This window comes from Vidua chalybeata, chromosome 5 (genome assembly GCF_026979565.1).
Source record: "Vidua chalybeata isolate OUT-0048 chromosome 5, bVidCha1 merged haplotype, whole genome shotgun sequence".
NCBI classification, from domain to species: Eukaryota; Metazoa; Chordata; class Aves; order Passeriformes; family Viduidae; genus Vidua; species Vidua chalybeata.
Window position 1 is genome coordinate 60,140,697 of NC_071534.1, and position 20,319 is coordinate 60,161,015.

General features: G+C 40.6%; 1 protein-coding gene across 7 annotated transcripts in view; it reads left to right on the plus strand.

The window, feature by feature from the left end:
- The first annotated feature begins 333 nt into the window (after positions 1-333).
- SLC26A5 (solute carrier family 26 member 5) overlaps positions 334-20,319 on the plus strand; it is a 38,737-nt gene continuing 18,751 nt past the window's right edge. For 5 of the 7 annotated variants that reach the window (XR_008430867.1, XR_008430868.1, XM_053942313.1 and 2 more), the window contains exons 1-8: positions 334-448; positions 1,040-1,125; positions 11,912-12,125; positions 13,819-13,958; positions 17,139-17,249; positions 17,783-17,964; positions 18,480-18,644; positions 20,086-20,238. Coding sequence is in view for 5 of the 7 variants with exons in the window: in XM_053942313.1 (XP_053798288.1) it covers positions 11,971-12,125; positions 13,819-13,958; positions 17,139-17,249; positions 17,783-17,964; positions 18,480-18,644; positions 20,086-20,238 (906 nt within the window). In the remaining 2 variants the exon portion in view is untranslated. Of the gene's footprint in view, positions 449-1,039; positions 1,126-5,142; positions 5,181-11,911; positions 12,126-13,818; positions 13,959-14,914; positions 14,981-17,138; positions 17,250-17,782; positions 17,965-18,479; positions 18,645-20,085; positions 20,239-20,319 lie in introns of those variants that run through there. The other 2 variants (XM_053942314.1, XM_053942317.1) reach the window with 2 other exon arrangements.

Genomic DNA, 20,319 nt, shown 5'->3' on the forward strand with positions numbered 1-20,319 from the left:
TCAGGATCTGGCGCTGGGTGATGTGGGTCCGGGCTTACAGGGGCACTGTTGGTTAGCAGTTGGACTCGGTGATGTTAAAGCACTCTTCCAACCCTGCTCACTCCAGGGCTCCGCGGCTCTCTCCCAGCCGGGGGGCTCGGGCGGGGCCGCGCCCGCGCAGGCCGCGCCACCGGGGGCGCGCACGGCCCTGCGGCATCCTGGGACTCGTAGGCCGCGGCGGGGACGCGCCCGGCCGGGGCTGCCGGGGGGACTACGAGTCCCAGGCGTGCCCGCGGCCGCGGGGCGGGAGGGGGCGGGAGGGGGCAGGGGCTGGCGGCCGCCCGCCCGCCCGCCCGCCCGCGCCCCTGGGCTCCGCACCTTGGAGCGAGCGGCGGCTGCAGCTGCCGGGCTGCAGGAAGGCGGAGGGAGCTGAGCGGAGCGCGGCCGGCCGGGCGGGGCTGAGTGCGAGGTCAGTGGCGGAGGGGGTCTCTCCCCTTGAGCGGGTCTCCCCTGCGCGGAGCGAGCCTCGCCGCGAATAGCATCGGTTGGGGTCGGGCTGTCCCCGTGCCCGTGGCTCCGCTCGGTCACCCCGGGCCGCGGGTAGCCTGGGGGTTTCGCTCCGTGCCGCCCCCTCTCCCTTCGCCCCTCGTCGGCCCCGGCGGAACAGCCGGAGCCGCGCGTGCGGCAGCCGCGGTCCGGGGCAGCGCCGTGCCGGGGCAGCGCCCAGGGCTCCCGGGCAGCGGCGGCACCCGCGCCGCTCGGCGCTGTAAAACACGCGCAGCACCCAAGGGGAAAGCCAGAGGGAGGGTGAGAGATCAGTCATTTCCTCGTGTTGTGGCTGTGCCCCTCCGACTGTGAGCTGCGGGCTCTCAGTTTAGGTCGGAGCAACTCTCCCAAGGAGTTCTGTAACAACAAAAACTACCTGCTCTGCGCTTCAATACTAGCTTTGACCCAAAGACCTTCAGAACTTCTCCAAAACCTCGATTAAACTATCCGCCCCCAACCCCTTTATGCCCTCCCACTTTTCAGGCAAAGAATATTTTGCCTTTCCGTATGTCAGTGTTTTTCAGCTTCGCGAACTGTGGGAACATTTTGAACCCCTTACAAGGAATTAGTGAAAGCAACTAGGAAGAGCCAGCCAGAAAAGTAAGTAGGCTTAAATTTGCTGTGCTCGTGCCCATGCTGCTATTGCAAAATTTCTGATTGTCTAAACATTGAAGTATGGTTGAAAGCTGTTTTTGGGATGCTTCAAAATTTCAGAGGACCCAAGTGGCTGTTGCAGCAGGCATTTAGGGATAGTCCAGTAGTAAAGAAAAGAAAAAACATTAGATTGCTGCCATTATTTCTGCTGATGAATCAGCAGAATATGCATTCATAATTCTTCATATCTACCACAGTAATACAGTTATACAGCATTGGTTTTTATGTTGATGACTGACAATAAGGGTTCTGGAATGTTTTATCTGGAGTTTTCCCAAAGGAAGACTAAAATCTGCAAACAAACTTTTAAAACGTCTCTTACTGAATGTGCAAAACAGGTATTTTCGGTTAACAGGTGTCTTGATGTGTATTACAGAACTTTAATGAGTAGGATGCTACTTTACTGCTGCTGTAGAAATAGAAAAAATAAGGTAATTTGCTGTTTCAGAAGCAAGCACATGCAGGTGGCTTACGCTGTATTAACTCTGTGGGGATCACCTCTTGCCTTTCCCCAAGGGACAGTAATCACACTTTGAAACACTTGGTTTCTGACAGTCCTAAGCCTTCCTAAGACACAACAGATGTTTCAGTTCTGCATTTAGCAGTATTTCCGAACTGAAGTGTTTTGTTAATAGTCTTACACTGTATTGTGAAACGTCTCTGAAATGTAGTGTGGAAAAGGTATAGGAAGAGAATGGAGTTTCACACATGCAGAGCTGCTGTTGGTAGCTGATAAAGCATATTAATTTACAATAGCATTTACTCTCTTGTATAGGCTTGAGGGTATTTAACTCATCAGTCTCATTCTAAAAGCTTCATTGCATTTAAAGATATATTTATGGGGGGAGTTGGGGCAATATTGAGTTATATTCAGAATCAGATTTCAGTGAAGGAAAGCTCTTAAGTCCAGTAAGAAATAAGCCTGCTGCTGCACCCATTCTAAACTAAACTAAACTAAACTTGATTTCCTCTCAGTATCGTGTCCAGAGCTGATGTGCTTTTGTTGCTCATACTGTACAAACTCTGTATGCAGGGTAACAGTTTGCTTAAAGGCTGACATAATTTTAAAAAGTGCAGATAATTGAGCATGATCTAGGTGGGGTCTGCTAGGCCTAGGAAAGGTCTGAAAGGCCTAGGAAATTGTAGTGTTTCTAGCCTCTGGCATAAACTGAGTCCTGTTTTCTAAGCTGAATACTTACTAAAATGCTCTGTTGGATTCAACCATCAGATATTACAACTTGGAGCACTGAACAGCCATTGCATCTTGCCTTTTGTTTGGAATTTCTAGTCCATTACTATGGTTCAAATCATATCTTCAGCACACAGTTTTTCATGGTTTTAGTAATCTGTCCCCAAAACCTCAATGTTTTTAGAACTTAAATATTCCAAAACCACGTGGAAAGATGTTATTATTATATTAGTGTGATGCTAAAATCGTGGAAAACAGGAACAGATTTAGCACATGACTGTTACACCGTTGCTCTCTTGCAAATAACTTAAGAAAGAAGAACTGAACATATGTTTATCTGCTTTGACTGTTATAGTATAGACAGACTGGTATTATCTTGAACTACTATTAATTTGAATTGCAGCTGTAGCCTCTGTAAATGTAACCAAGACTTTTGTGCATCCTCTGAGGTGCCTAGAAAAGCACAGTCCTTTGAGCTCCTTTGCCTCTCTTGGTCTCTGCCCAATGAATTGTTGACTGCTATTTTTTCTTCTATTTTATTGCTGATGTATTTTTTCTGTAAGATCTGGTTTTCTAAAGCTTTCTTTTCTGGTTTTTTTTTCTATCTGATTGTTTCATAGCCTGTAACTTTTAGCCCAAGAAAAGCATGCTGAATCTAAAACTCTCAAGCTCTAATTAGCTTATTGATTTCCCAGTTAATTTTAATGAATCAAACACCATCATTATTCAGATGTTTCTTTCCCTAGGTCTGTTAGTCAGCAGAATGTTGTCCTGCTAGACAATATTTCTTGATAGTCCTTCTTGATAATAATTCTTCACATGGCTACAAGACCTGCCATTGCTGTTATTTTATAACCAGTTATCTATAGCTTTTTGCTCTTTAGAAGTATGAGCAGCAGCAAAGTGCAGGTTTTGTTGTTATTTACCATGTGCCCAGGCAATGGGAAAGCTATACACAAACAGACAATGTCAAGTATTTCCGTGGCTTTAAAGATATGGCTGTAAATTTGTGCAGGCAGTTGAATGAGTTTTGCAAGTCAGTTGCATTGATAGGATTTAGATTTTTATTTATAAGAGTACATATATGAACCACTGCCCTATGCAGGAACTTGGACTGCTCCTCTCAAAATGTTGCATTAACTATTTATTTTATTTTGTGCAGTAGCAAGCTGGGAAAACATTCCATGTGACAAAGAATAGTGTGATTGCCTTCCTGGGAGGTTTTTTACAATCTATATTTTTACTGCCTGGGTAGAATCTTTTTTTCTCCAGCCTTCATTGAAAACTTACTGGTTTTGCCCAGGCAGAGGACCAAGTTTTACTGCTCTGCTTTGACTATTGCATACCATTTTGCACGTCCAATTCTGTTTGTATTCTTATATTGTTGTGGTTATTGGGGAGGGTGTGGGTTAGCTAATTAATAGATGTTAATCTGTTAATTGAAAATCTGAGATTCTGACACATAGGCTGGGCTAGAGCAAAGATCAAATTGCTCCTTTTAATTTATTTTATGAAAATTAGGTTCTAAAGCAGAGCTGAGATTTGAGAACTCCTCAGAAAGCCTCTCATCCCATGTTGGGTGGGGCTTTGAGCAACCTGGTCTAGTGGAAGATGTCCCTACCCATAGCAAGGGTTTGGAACTAGGTGGTCTTGAAGGTCCCTGCCACCATTCTCTGATTCTAAGGCATAGACAGAATTTTCCAATCCAAATCAAAGATTGCTGTGTGTCTGTTGTTTGAAACATCCTTGTTGAATTTCAGTCTAGTAGGGACAGATCAATTAAGCTCAGTTAAGGATTGAACTGATTACAAAATTTCTACCTGGTTTTCATGGAATAGAATTTAAAAAGCCATACCCCATGCAGGAGAACACTGGGATTGATATTCAGACGTGCCCACAGGGAGCTGCCCATTCCTATTCTCACAGAGCTCTGCTAAGCTCAGGCAAAGCTGAAAAGTCCCGTCAGGAACAAAACTACAGCTCTTTCACAGATACAGGCAACTGTAATATCTTCTCTAAATACAGAAGATTTGCTGCTGCTACCTTAACTTTATAGCTTAACATGGTTCAAGTCCTTTCCCAGAGAAAGCTATACCTGAGTTCATTTACCACTTCAGCATGGTCAGCATCTAATCCTGCATATCCTGCTTTAGCAGGATCCTGCCCCAGCTTCAGAGTTTTGACATAACATTGTTTTCTAATCCCTTCCAATTTCTTTCAGGTTTACTGTTTCATTATCTACTGTCTTTGGTTAATTACATTTTTTCTTTTTGGAATTTTGCACTGTACTTGTTGTTTGCTTGTTTTCAGTTCTGTATTATATGATTCCAGTTCTATTTCTTTGCCAGTTTCATGCTTAAAATCAATATATATGATCTCTTTTTGGTGCTTTATTTATGTCCACATAGCTGAACAGGCGACCTAACTAACTACAGTTGTAGTGAGTCTGATTTTATTTTTTCCCTGTTTTCTGGTGACATTTGTTTCTTTTGCATATGTGTTCCTGAGAAGGAAAGAAAGTTTCTTGCAAGAAGAAATCATCAGAAAATTACTCAATGAACCTTTCTTCATTTCATTTGATGATCCTCAGCCCAGATACCCTTCTTGCTCTTCCAGTTCCTTCATCAAGATACTCTGTTCTAGTGTAGCTGTTGCAGGAATCCATTCATGCAGGATTATTCTGCCAAACACACTTTTGGGGAAATTTTCAGCTCCATGAGGGCTAGTCTTATTGTTTGTGCAGTTAAGAAAAGACATGGGGCTGTCTCACATTAAAATTTCATCAGCCATGGAAAAAATGTGAAGCTATAAGGTGAGTTGCAAATAAAGCAGGCGTTTGCTGTGAAATACTTATTTGAGAAACTTCTGTACACGTTCTTTGCTTACAGTGCATTTTAAAATTTTTCAAGCAAAAGCAGTGTTGGCCTGTGTTTGCTGTGCACTCATGGCCTTTAGGTGTAAGCTTGGCATCAAAATGTTGAGGAAGGTTATTCCCACTGTCTGGCATTCACCTTCATGAAGCAACACTCCAGTACATAAGAGACAGGAGAATGCTATTGTTTAGATAACATCTTAACCAAGCAACAGTTGCATAAATGGGGACAGGATCTGTCATAAGTCATGTTCTGCTTATTGCTCATGTAGGATTTGGTTTGATACCTAAGGCAGAAAAAAACCACAGAAAATGTGTGTTATGAAGTAGCTTCCAAGATGAAATGTTTGCAGATCCTAACATGGATAGGGAAGTTCTCAGAACTATCAGGAGGAGAGTTGCAGCTTTGAGAAATAGTTAGTGATAGCACTTTCCCAGGGAATGGCTGCCCTATGCTGAAGTTCTGTGTTGCCTTTCAGAAGCATCAGTTCTTCAGGCATTTCTTCAAGCATGGCAGTGGCTGTAGCCTGTTTTGCAGAGGAGCAGATCCTTTCAGAATGTGTTAGAAAGATAGTCTTGTAGAGGATCCTTGAAGACTATTCAAAACCTCAAGACTATTCAAGTACTCAAGTAATGGTAGTTCCTTTATGCCATGTTTTCAGCAGTGAAACTGGAATATAAGTTTTAATCCCATTCTAAACCCTCTCTTCTTCCCTCTCTGCACCCCAGTCATTTCTTCCTCTGACCACACTGTTTTACTATCCTTCAGTTTCCTGTATGACTTGAGAGGTTTACACTGTAAACATGATGACTGAAATTATTTTGGTTATAAATAACAACCTTCTATTATTTGTTGTTTTTAACTTGATGCAGCACTTGAGAGGGTAGTGAAGTGTGTAAAGAGTTGATGAAGCAGATAGAGGGGAGAATTCTTTTGGTGGCTTCTCTGCAGAAGGAAGCATATCATGGAATGAAGTAATTTCTTTCTGTGCAGACACTTGTTTGCTGTCTGCATGTTCCACTTTGCCTGAAAAAATGAACCAGTTACTGGAGGTCATTGGTGCACTGAGATCACAAGAAGTAAAGAAATTTTTCTGGCTTGGCTTAGTGTGTATTCATGATCTTGATTTATGTTATCTCCTCTGACCAACTGGAGTTTTATGAAGAAAACTGCTCCACCAAAAATTTTGGCAGTAGGCTTTCTCTGGAAATGAGGCTGGCTAATGATTATCTGTCTCTGAAGTGGTGTATGTCCTTATCAGTCGGCTTAACAAAGCACAACAAAGGGGTCATCAGCCATGCTACCATTCTGATTAACTTACGGATTCTACTGCCACTAGCAGCTGCTTTTGGCAAAGGGAAAGAGGATGGCAGACTAGGATCCAAGGTCACTGGGGTTGCAAAAAGCAGAAATAAGAACGATCTTATTGCCATGGGTTCTCATGGTCATCAATGTGTTTACACTGGAAACAGAAGCCATCTCTTATCTATGTCTCAGAGGGAAGGAGACCAATGTTCTGCTCAAAGTGCTCCAGGTGTTTGTCTTATGTGGAATGGATTAAACAGCTCAATCATTACAACAGGTCCTAAAACATTCTGTTGATGAAAACAAACAAAAGATTGCTGGTTGATAAGAGATACACTTAAGACACTAATGAATTCAATAGTCCATGGAGTGAACTTTGGGGACTTAAGTATTTTTTGGCAAGGAACATGAAATATAAATTACCTCTTAGCAGTTACATAATCATATTATTTTAAAAAATATGTATGTCCTATTTGTTGCCATTTTGAGAGAAGGATCTTTATGCTCAGTGTTACTATTATGCTGTTTTCAGTGGCTAAGATAGGTTCATTAGAGAAAAATATATTGTACTGAATTCAACAGCCTGAAGAAGATGGGGCTGCTGCTGCTGCTCCACATCTCCAGATCCAGCCAGTGCCAAGGCTGAAGATGTGTTTCCCATAAGCACACACGTACACAAAGTACTTAGATTTGTACATGGCAAGTCATGCGTATCAGAGAGGCAACCCCAACAGCTTCATCCCCTCTGCTCTCTAGCTGAACGGGATGGAGGTCCAGTACTGGGAATATATGAGATGTAGAGATGCATCACACATCTGCAAGGTGGGTCCCTCCAGCACACAGACTCACACAATCTGCCTAGTAGCTCCTTCATCCCAATTTCCCCAGCTAAGCTAGACATATGAGCCCCCAAGGTCATAGCCCCACTGCAGTTGTTGGTACAGACCATCCCATGTGCACATGTGTGACTGGCCAGGACTCCCCAGGACCCCTTTTGCTGCCCCTGAGTGCTCTTACTCTTAAAGATGGGCAGATGCTTTTCACACCCAGAGCTGGCAGGGATTTCCAGGGTCCCATAGGTGACCCTTGCGTACTACTCTGGACTGGTGGCGATGGGCTTTTGATAGGCTGATAGCTCATGTGTTGGCCCTGGCAGTAGCCCACCAGGGTATTATCCAGGTTCTCCATCCTGCTGGTGTTCTGAGTAACATGACAGGTGTGTGGAGAAGCTTTAATCACACAACCAAACACAGTTTATGTAATCATCTCACCTTTCTAATGAATAGAGTGGACATTTTGCCTGTCTAAAAGCTGCATAGAAATTTAAGGTCTTGATTTATTTTTTTTTCCCAAAGGTTCACTCCTGGAGTGCATTTCTTAGATTAGGACTTACACAAGGAAAATTTTGTTTGTTTCACAAGTTACCTCTAAATTTATGAAATTTTACAGATAGGCTTCAGGTTTAAAAATCTAGTTGTTAGTGGATTTAATGGGAGAAGTACAGGAAGAATGAGAATGATGAGAACAGTCCAATAAAACGAGAACACATTCCTTATGACCCCATCCAGTCATTTTACACCTTTGTGCTTATTTGAAAAACAACTTTGTACATGTCACTCAGGGCGAAAAGTGGAAGGGCATGGGGCACTGGGGAATGAGGCCAGAGAGGAAAGAAAGAAATGAGCCATTATGTGCTTCCTGAAATCACCTGGGTTTGTGTCTTGCCTCTTCAGACAGTAGGAACAAACCCTGCAGTAACTGTGCTTTTCAGTGTACATTTGGGAGCACATGTTTTACATAGAGTGGCAGTATTTCCACCAGCCCTTTGGCTGATGGCAGTCACCTGTATTTGTAAGCTTGAAGACACAAAATATTTCATAGACTTTTTAGTTTATGATCAAACTTGGAACTCTCTAGCAGAGGACACACTGTAACACAGTACTAGTATTGTCCACCTGTGCTTTTCTGCTACTTAAAGCAATTTGTGCATAGCTTCCAAAAGAAAGGGGGGTTGCCCTTGTAAAACAGGCAAGACAATGGATTTGCTGCTGACTCCCCCATTTCCTTAGGTGGTTCAGACACATTCAGGTTAGATACACATGTTAGGAGAAAAAGGAGAAAAGCCTATTAAAGCTGCAAGAGTCACATGATACACCATTCTTAATGTCTCCAGCTTCTTGCTTTTTCCTCCCCATAGTTGTATTTTGAATCTAAGGAACAGCAGCCAAATCTCTGTTCCTATAAATTTTATGATTGCACTCTGATTCATGTGATTTGGATCAAAAATTACTGTCCTTTACAAGAATCAGTGCAGATGGCTTGACAGACCTCCTTTATCAGCTAAGACTGGGAAGAGAAAGTGCTAATTTATTAGTGATAGTGTTATAAGTTCATGTTTACCTCACTTTTTTTTTTTCTTTAACACCTTCAATTTGATAATAGCAGGAAAGATATAAGACAGGCCTTTATCAGTCAGATAAAGAATTGCCAACTCTTAAGTCTTTTGCATACAGGTCTTAACTACTTCAACTCAACTCTTATCTGGCTGATAAGATTAATGACAGTGTTCTTACAGCTTTTTAACTTTATTCTTGCCATGAAGTTCAAAGGTTGTTGGAGAGCAGTATTCCACTATCCACCATTGCCTTTCTCTTCCTCTGGATAAAAGTCTGTGAGTTTTCAGAAATCATAGCAGTAAGCTTTCTTTTCATGAAAATGGCAGTACCTTGCTTTTGCTCTTCTTCAAGCATTCTGAGAGTGAAGGGCAAGACTCAGTTTCTGAGCCTTGGATAACTGTGACAAACTGACAAACTGCCAGTTTGTCATACAGCAAGCACTTGGAGCGACAGTCGAACCAGTAATGAAGTGTTACTATTTTGCTACTCAGTGGACAATGTGTATCATCTCTCAAAGACAAGCATCTCAATCTTGCTCTCTGTGTACTTTTGCAAAAGCGAGGGATAATATTAAAAACTTTATTACTGTACTATCTACATCTTAGTATTTTAGGTTGCCATCAAGGAACATGCTTATGCAGGGCTGTTAAGGTGAAGTTGGTGGAATGACATGGAAAAATAGAGTGTGATATATCCAGCAGTAGTTTTAGGTAGATATAGGATCTCTTTTAATGACATGTGATTTGTTTTCCATGTTCTTGTATCCACTGTGAAGGTAAAGACAAGATCTTATCATATCCTCCCTCAAGTTACTTTTGTTTTAAGTGGTTCTCATGACTCAGTGCAGTGTAACTTCCTTACTCTAACAGAATCAGAAACATTCAATCTACAGTTTAAAAACCTTCAGACGGAGTGATAGTGAAACTTGGGTAGTGATCTCTGGTAGTATTCCAAACTAACACTTGCCATGGTCTGGATAACTGATTTAGAGTTGGGCCTTGTACAGTTAGTCAAATACAGCATTTGTATAATTTATTTTACCATGAAAAACAGAGGCAGGATGGAACTTCTGTTGTTCTGTATATGCTCATAGAACCTGGAAGAGTTGGAGCATGTGTACAGAACTGGAGACCTCCAGACCTCTCCAGGTCTAGATTTATATTACAAGCTAATGTGGCTCTTCCATATATTAACCAATCTACTTGAAGCTGAACAAACTCAAAGGTGGAAATTCAGGACCTGGATTGTTTGGGGTTAGCAGGGCACTGTCTTGTGTTGCTGTCCTTTGTAGCAGAAAGAAGGCAGGGTGTGTGTTTTCAAAACCTTGGCTAAAAATGTTTTGATACTGCATTCTTATTTTATTGGAGAAGTTTAGCCAAAACCGAGTCATTGAACTGATTTGGTCTGTGTCTTTTGCATGCAGTTGCAGTTTTTGTTCTGATTTGAGTGGATTTTCTGTTTAGGACTGATTAAAATTGCTTCTTAATTTGTAGATAAGGCCAGTGTTGCCAGAACACATCAATTAATTTCTGGAGAAGATAGATTCTGTGTGAATAATGACATAAGGGATCATTATGGAATCCCAGAATTGTTGAGGCTTGACAGGACTTCTGAGGATCATAGATTACAACCTCCCTGCTCAAGCAGGATCACCTTAATTTCACACAGTAAAGCTGAAGTCAATCTAGAGTGTGCAGTAAATGAAAAATTGCAATTTTAGTAAAAATATCCTTTTGTGGCTGACAACATAGAGAAAGTATTGCTTATGAAATACTGAGAAGTGAAGAGATGCTAGGCTGTGTCAGTTCTGGGAGATAGAGATTACCAAGACCTGAGTGGAAAGTTCCAGCACTTCCATCAGAGTGAAGACATAGATAGCAATATTGATATTTTGCTGGTGGTCTGACTGTATTTGCTGAATCGGAATGTTGGACCAATCATGGTTAGCTTTGTCTGAGTGCTTAGGTAGCAATTTGTTTAATTTCTGCGTGGTAACCCTTTCCCAGAAAAGTATTGATGTACAGCTAAAAACAGAACACCCCTGGGTTAGCACCCTTGGTTGAAGGCAAACACATGCTTAAGTGACTTGCTGGACTTGAGCCCAAGGCCTTGTTCACAATGATGGCTCTGTTTCCCACTGCACTCACGTTCTGTCATCGAATGTGGCACTAGCCAGCATCTCTGCCTAACAACATAGCAGTCCTGTCACTTTGCTCAGAATTGGGAGTGTGTTTCTTGCCCACTATTTCTGAAAGCAGCAAACATGGGGCAATGGAATTAGCAGAGTGTCTTTTAAACATGTTAAGATGTTTGTGGCACTGAACCAGACAGACAGATAGATCTTTACAAACCTTCTGGCTAGTTTTAAAACTGGGCACATCTCCTGTTTCCTGTTTTAGTCCGTGCAGATTGAGAATAGCAGTAAGTGGCACATCCATTGAAATAATAACTGTTTGGAAGTAGTGAATTGGGTATTCTTGAGATGCTGTTTGGAAAAAGAAGCTTCTGAAATAGAGAGGAAGGCAGGTGGATGGATGCAGGAAGCAACTGACAATCTGGAGGAAAGAAGTGGGTTTCTCAGTGTTAAAGTCAAAGTTCTGTCTTTTGAAAATGGACATGCCAGTTTGTGAGTAAGCAGGAAGTAACTCAGCAATAAAGGAATCTCCCTCCTATTCTTTAGAAACTGCAGGAAAATCCAGATAAACATGACTACAACCTTCTGAGTAAGTTTCAGCTCTTATTTACAAAGAAATTAATGCAAAAGGTTTCATTATACAAGAGAAGCATAAATTAATAGCTTACATATATACTAAAGACTGAGTGTGATTTATTTTCTTACTGCTGTTACAGACTATTTAATTAGACTGCAATCACAGTTCTTGCCTCTAGCTTGTTAAAATACATTATTTGAAAGGAAATGCCAAATCTGAGGTTAAAAAGGAAACCAGACTTATTTTGTCTGCAACCAGGTTTTTTGGTGGAGATCGTGGAACTGTTCCTCCTTCACTACTGCTCTGTGAGATCAACTATGGAACATGCTCAAGAACAAGAAGCGTGTCTTGAGCAAACCCAGAGGTATTGCGTGCAGAGACCAATATACAACCAGGAGCTCCTGCAAGGACAGCTGCACAGGCGACAGAGAACCCCGCAGTCTTTAGGGCAGAAGATTGCACATTCTTGTCGGTAGGGCTTTTTGCCTTATCTTTGTTTTATTGGTTAGAAATATTATAAATCTTAATTGATTCATGCACTTAGCTGGTAATCTCTTCACAGAAACCTAAAAGATAAAACCACTAATTCTACTTTGACCATTCAGCAAGACTGGGAAGAAGCTGTGTATGTGCTTTTAATGTTAATGGAGAACTATATTAGAAAATGTTGGCTAAATTAGTTGAATTGCCTTCATCAAAGTGCAAAAGGAAAATACACAGCATAGGAATGTGAAGTATTAGTCAAATCACGTGACAAAAATTCATAAGACCCAGAAAAATATCTGTCCTTATGTGGAAATACTTATGGCCAAATTTGTGCTTCACATGATCCTTTCACAAAAGAATGGAGATGTATGATAGCTGTGTAGAAATCTAAATATTAGTCTAATAAGAACTTACTAAAGGCATTATCTAGCTTTTAATTAACTGCCTTGGAATCTAAGTATCATCTGCTTAGAAATGTCTTTAACTGTGCTTCTCTTGCTCCATGGTACCAGGAGATTTAAGTTCTCATTAGCTTTATGTTTATCCATGCTTCACTTGCAGAGTTTTTTCCATTTCTTTCTCAAACCTTGTTCTGCAGGACAACAGAATTGCTTTTCTATAAAATATTCCTGTTCACATGATTTGACATTTGAAGATTAGCTTTGGTTTATGGAATGACTTCCATGGTAAAGACACTTAATTCTATCTCAGAAAACTTATCTGTCCTGAATTAAAAGAAAGTGGATCAAAATCCTCCTTTTTGTGATACAGTCTACTTAACCATGGAGAAGTGTGGATGATTCTCTCACTTTTAGCAACAAGCTTCTTCACTGTGCAATTCAGAAATGCTAACAAATCTCTGCAATTCTCTTGCAATTCCCCTACACAGAAAAGCATTTGTACAATCACTGTGTTACATTTTTAGCCAAGGTTAAACTTACCAGAGTACAATCAAGGTATGATGCAAGGCAGTACTGGATAGAGATATGTATTTCCTGGCTCCATTCATTTGTCATGAGTCAGGGTTTCAAAAGGTTAATGGCTCTGCTAAGAGTCCCAAGGGTCAGTGCTGCTGGCTTCAGTGCCTTTCCTTTCTGGGTGAAGAAGGGTTGTGTTCTCAAATAGCCTGAAAGTGGGTCTGTCAGTACTGGTGGTGATAGTAATAAGTACTATTAAATTATGTGCTATTATTAAATAATTAAATTAATAGTTTTGGCATTTTTAAAGTATAATATTATAAAATATTATTATCAAAAAAGTATAAAGCACACAAATAGTAAATGGGAAAAAGCACTGCAAAGCATTCTGATGAGTGAAAACTACTATCAGGAAGCAAGTTATTCTCAGATTGTTACTTGGAATGATCTCAGCAAAAGGTGTTGTGTGACCATTTGATTGTGCATGGACTGGAACAGTTTTACTTCCCACTGACCTCCAGCCTCACAAGACTTTTGTTCTCATCTCTAGTTCCATAAGGTTTGTCAACAGCACTAACACATGATTAAAGGCTAAATTAACTGGAGGCATAGTTGTTTGTGCTTAAGCATGTCCAGAAATTACTGTCATCAGGAGTCTGAGCCTGCCTGTAAAGGAGCTGTTTTCCTTTATAAGGATGAAAGACAATTGTTGCACCTTGTTTGTCCCCTGCTAGTGTCAAACTTTCTGTTTTGTAATTCCAGTTGTTCTTCTAAGAAAGCCAAGTCTCATCTTTACAGTTTCTTACCGATTTTAAAATGGCTGCCTCGTTACCCAGTGAAGGAATACTTATTGGGAGACATAATCTCAGGTATTAGCACTGGGGTCATGCAGCTTCCTCAAGGTGAGTGTACCTCTGGGTTTAATTATCCTTTCTTTACTTTTTCTGTGTGTGCTTTTATGGCAGTTCTTGACATCCCGAGGTGCTCCTGAGAACAGGATGTGTATCTCAGGGCTCTCTGTGGAGATCAGCATGGATTCTGCAAACCAGCCCAGAATGATGATTCCCTTAAAACTGCGTGTCAGTGATATGCACCAAACTCTGAAAGAAGCTCCCTCTCTAATCAGTATCCACAGCTCTCAATGGCAGACCAACTTTTCACAGTTCAAGTGCATGTCCAGTCTTTTGCCGAATGCACCATATAATTTACTGATCTCATTGTCCTGAAAGTCATGGCAAATTTCCTGCAGAGGGTAGCAGACATATAAGACATTATGTTTCAGGAAGCAACTGAGGCAAAGTAACCAAACTAAATTTAACCAAAGAAGAACATGTAAGAATTCAGACTGATCCCTAAGGCTAGAAGTCACCAGTTTATGCTGGTACTATAGTAGCAGGCAGTGATTTACATGGTATAATTAAATCAAAAGTATTGTCTGTAACAAGACTGAAAATCTGTGGAAATTTCTATGAAATTACTTGAAAGTGTCAGCCTAAGTGGAGCCCACTCCTGAAGTAGGAGCAGGTTCTGGAAGACAGAGAAAGCCAGTGTTCACTATTCTGTTCAGCTCTTGGTGAATGGACCAGTAGAATCTTTTGTTTAGCCCAGCACTTACTATTAGCAGTTTTAGAAGTGTTAGGAGGTTAGAAAGCAGCAGCACTTCTACAGCAATATCATTATGGGGTTCCCACTGCTCTGGGAATGGCAGCTTCACAATAGCTGCCACAGTCTCAGTAGATTTTTCCAGGAGGTCTCGGAGTCAAGGAAATTCTTTGATTTGTGCAGAGCCTTGTCCAGAGGGTGATGTAATTAAGCATATGAAACTTTACTTTGTGTTGACTTATTTAATATTTACACCTCACTTGTTCCACTTTAGGCTGAAGCAGGTCTGAAAAAGTCATCTGTAAATCCAAGATTTTAATAGGTGATAACCCGTTACAATAATTAAATACCCTAACTTAGTCTGTGCAGATAATTTCTTTATTTCTGTATCTTCCTGGTTTTGTTTTTGGTTTTGGTTTTGATTTTGTTTTTTATGATTAAGGTTATTTTTTCTTCCACATACAGAAGCATAAACTTATCTTAAACTGATAGCTAATGTGGTTAACTCTCAGGCATATCTGTCATATAGTAGACACAAACATTGTCAGTTGTATACTGAAACATAATTTATGTCATGACCTGAAAGAACACTTAAAATTTAAGTGGTCAGCAGTGAACTTTATACTTAATTTTGTGACTCTTTTAAAAAGTAAACATTATTCATTTGGCGCCTGTAGACACACCCTTAAACTGCTCCTAATGTTTCCTTTTCTGAAAACACAAAAGTTGGAGCTTTCAATTTTCTGGAATGGATGGAATTATAGCAAGCATGGGTTCAAAGAAGCCTGGGAATCATTCCAGGCAGAACTACAATGACCATGGTGTTTAAGCCATGGCCTCCTATCTGGTCAATATCTCTTTATTTTCTTGGCACTGGCAGTCTTTAAAAATGCCAGTACAAATGAAAGGGAATAAAAGGGTATTCAGATCAAGAACTTGACATAGACCCACCCTCCCAGTTTTGAACACTGATTTTCAGTTCTGGTTACTTGTACTGTTAAGTTCATCATCATATTGAAGGCCAGGCTGTTACAGTACAGGGTGTTTGCTGATGTCAGGAGAGGTACCCCTTGGGTGAGAGAAGATATGTGGGAGGAATTTCACAAGTACTTAATGAAATGCTCATTTGAGCAAGAGAATAAATGATACCATCAGTCCAGTTTAGGTGAGAATATGAATTTTTGGTAAGGACTCAGATATTGCTTAGGGTTAGAACAGAGCCCTGTGACTTACTACGCTGCACAAGAGCACTTGGATGGCACAGAAGACCCTTTTGGTTTAGCTCTTTTTTTTTTTTTTTTTTTTTTTGTAATGTATGCTTTGTCTCCCAGTTTAAATTACTAGGGAGAGGTGTTTTTGAGTATCACTGGCTCCCCATGGTGGGTGAACCATTGCTTCTGTTTGGAATTTGCACTGGTCCATTGAGACTTTTACTCCTCACTTGGACCAGTCTGCCCAAGTGTGGCAAGAGCACACAGGTATTACCAGCCTGCACTTGTGAGAGTGCAGAACCAAGCCAAGCCTGGATACAGTGTTTTCTCCTTGTGACCTGTTTGTTCTGTTCTGGTATCAGTTCTCATTAACACAAGCTGTCTAGAGCTGTTTTGGCTGGAACTGCTTGGGACAGTTGTGTGCCATATCACGTGATTTACACCAGGCTCACTTGCTTGTGAGCCTGCTCCCATGATGAGCACACCCTGAGTCACACAGAGGGTGGAAGATGTTCTTCCCTGGTGTGCCTTAGAGCTCTTCCCCCCACAGCTCCATGGTTGTGCTTGTCAGCTGCCACTACAGATAGGAACAATGTGGATTGCATTCCACTGCACGGGACTGGACAGGGCTTAATGACAAAAAGGACTTTGTTCTTGGGAAGAATACCAGACTCTGTATAAGCTTTTTGACCTTATAGATTGTCAGAAGTTCTCTGCTTATTTTACATTTTGAAGTATGTTTTGTGAAAACATAAACTGTTATGTTACCCCAGTCATTCTGGAGTGAGGGAGGAGGAAAGTGTTTAGTCAGTTAGGGGTTGCCATGAACACCATGTCTGATCAGAAAAGGAAAGAAAGTCAAATGTGTCCCACTTGTTATGAGGGTTTGGGTGTTTCTAACTAGATTCTTCTGCAGATGGAAACAAAAGCAACAAAAATAATTTGTTGGCCATTAAGGAGTGTTTTCACCCACAAAGGCAAAACAGGTGCACAAGTGTACACACAAACACACACACACCTGCAGTGCCTGTAATTAGAGACTTTGGTTTCCTGACTCAAGCCATCATGTTTCTAGACACTATCCTAGGGTATTATACATTTAAAGACTATTCACTGAAAGATCTCCTGTTTTTTTAAACCTGGGACAAGTCTGTAGGTGTGGGACAATTCCTATTAGGTGTATTCAGTTTTAGTAGACTTAAATCCCTTTGCTTCAGATGTTTTATTTTTGTTGTTTACTTAACATAGATATTTGTGTCTGTTTTCTAGGTTTAGCCTATGCTTTGCTGGCAGCTGTTCCCCCAGTATTTGGCCTATATTCTTCATTTTATCCTGTTTTTCTGTATACTTTCTTTGGAACCTCCAAGCACATATCAATAGGTATATCTGTATGGATAACTGAAAATCTGCCTCTGTGTGTGTGTGTGTTTTTGATAAAGCTCTAAAAAATAAAATTGGAGAAGTATAAAGTGTAGTTTTTTCCATAAATTCAAATTTAAGTGCATAGGAGAAATGCAAATGTGTGGAACATAAGCAGTACTTTTTATTGTTAGCTTATCCATTTTACTTAGGAAGCAGTAGAAGAGCATCTTGTATCAAATTAGATCTAGAAATGTGTGCTACAAACTCCTGAACTGTGATTTCATTGGTGTGGCCAGGATGAATCTTTAAAGTGCAAAATAGAAACTGAGATAGAAAAAAAAAATGATGGTGTTTACCAACTGCAGAGGTGTATGTTCACCATTGCCTTTAATAGTGCTGAGTACTGGAGCAGATTTGGGGACTAAAAAATATATTATTAAGGTAGAAAACTCTTATTTTAGTTTAATTCTACACATCTCAATAAGAACCACTCCTAAAAACAAGACTTGCCAAGATTTTAAGCAATTTTTTTCCTCTCTCTCTTATTTCAGGCACCTTTGCTGTGGTTAGTATGATGGTTGGTAGTGTTGCTGTGAGAGAAGTGCCTGATGAAATGATTTCTCTGGACTCTAATTCTACTAATATTACAGATGTCCTTGAATATTACAGTGCTAGGGATACCAAGAGGGTGCAGGTAGCTGTGGCTCTCGCCTTTCTTTCAGGACTTATCCAGGTATGTGCTCACAGTTTGCTGTAGGGGCAGCTGCTGCTGCTGGACTTGCAGGGGGTGCTGGGTCACAGTGGATCCCCTGTAACCAGACTTGTGCTTCTGCACTGCTCTATGTGGGACACAGGCTGCTTTATGGCAGCCACATCACAGAACTGGGGATGGATGCATTGGAGTCTGGACTTTATCTGGCATCTTAGCTGTACTGGAAAAAAAATAGGATTTTCCCCCTTCTCCTTTTTTCCTATCCCATCAGAAAAACTCAACTGGCGTTCTCTAATCTGTCCATAAATGCACACAAACAATGCATACATATGTACCCATATCTCACACTGGACCTGCCAGTGGCATGGAAGATTGGGTGCATTGATGGCAGCTTACTGAACTGTGGCTTTAGAAAAGCCAAGTTCAGGTTTCCCTGATCTGGCTTGGGAATTGAGGAAAGGAGAGAGGTGTGTGGGTGTGTGCTATATCCAGACTATAGTGGGAGTCACGTGGTTGACACTTCTCTTTTTCATTAGCTGTGCTTAGGTTTCCTTCGATTTGGATTTCTGTCTATCTATCTAACGGAGCCTCTGGTGCGAGGGTTTACCACTGCAGCTGCAGTTCATGTCTTTACTTCCCAGTTAAAGTATCTCCTTGGTATCAAGACTAGCCGGTACAGTGGACCCCTCTCAGTTGTATATGTGAGTAACTACACTTACTAAGGTTGCAGATTCTTTTTTGTCTGGATGTAGTTCCTAAGCTTTTTCCTGTTTTTATGTATTATTTGGCACTAAGTAGAATAATCTTCAGTATTGAACACTGGGTATGAGGTCATTAAGTGCCATAGCAATATATGAATATCTGAAAGTGCAGCCCAAGTGTGACTCAATAGATCCACATGGTCTAAGATGGGCAGATTTTGGGATTCTGCTGAATGTAGTTTCGTAATGTGAAGAAATATTGTTCATTGAAGCAAATCTCTTGTGCCTTCGGGGGAAATGTGCACCTGAAATGCTTCACTGTAAATCAGGCATTTTCTGCAAAGCTAGGAAATGTTACTCTCAGAATCTTTGCACTCTTAAGTGGAAGGGAAGATCTCAGATGTCTGTGAAAACCTAAGCTTTTGAGCAGATTGATGGCTCAGCAATAATGAAGCTTCAGGATTTCATCTACATGTAGGTTATAGAAAATACTCTGTGGGAATCTTTTTGTATGTTTGTGCAGATATAACAAACCTTTTGCAAACAAGTCTGCATTAGTGATTAATTCCAAAATATGCTGTTCAGTTCATGAAACTGGGAACCAGTCATACTAATTGCCAAACAAATAGAAGGGAAGTTATGAATTCAAGATGCATACTACCAGGACATCTTGAATGTATACCATCCTGACAGTTTTTGCAATTTTCAGTCTGCAAAGAGTATGTTCATCTTCTTTCAAAGACCTCTAACCCAGAGGTCATTTATTTATTTTAATGCAGTGGAAGAAGGAGGAATAATCAGTATGGGCAATTATTTACCCTCTAGCAACTTGTGTATTCCAGCAGGTTTTTTTTTCTAATACCTTTTTAGTAATGTTTTCAATTAAAAGGTATTTGGAATAATGGTCAGCATTATTCCAAATAATGGAATATCCAGCATTGAAGGATCACTGTTATTTAACCATATTGTTATGGCAACCTCAATATTTCTATTAGCAGCTTTATTGTTTTAGAATAGTTTATGCAGCTATGCAGCTCTAAGTAAATGTGACTTGCCAAAGAATATTTGAAGGTATTAGAAGGAGTTTGCATTTATTACTTTCAGGTAGCTGCTACTGAGGAATATGCGTGAAAATATTGAGGATGAGAGACATGGTTTAGTTTAGGCTTTTTACCCCATTAAAGTTTTTTCTCCAAATTTTACCTCCTTAAGGAACACTGATATTGTAAATGATCCAAGTGCATTTCTCTCACTGAGATACTCTAGTCTTCTGTGTTTTATAGGAACAGTGGGTATTTTGGTGAGGCCCTCATTCACTGTGGTTATAAATTTAGAATGAAACCACAGCTGAAAAGCAATGTATAATTTACTCTTCTGTGGCAAATCTTTATGAAGATTCTATTTTCTTAAGAATAATTATGATGCTTCTGGTATGTTACAGAGCATAGCTGCCGTGCTTTCAAAAATAACGACAACCAATATTGCTGCATTGATTGTTGGATTAACGTGCATTGTTCTATTGCTGATTGGCAAGGAGATCAATTTCCGCTTTAAGAAGAAGCTCCCAGTTCCTATTCCTATGGAGATCATTGTGGTAAGCCAGTTGGGAAATTCTATGGCTAAATTATATAGCTATTCTAAAGCTGTAGAAACTATCTTATGTTCTATCTTATCT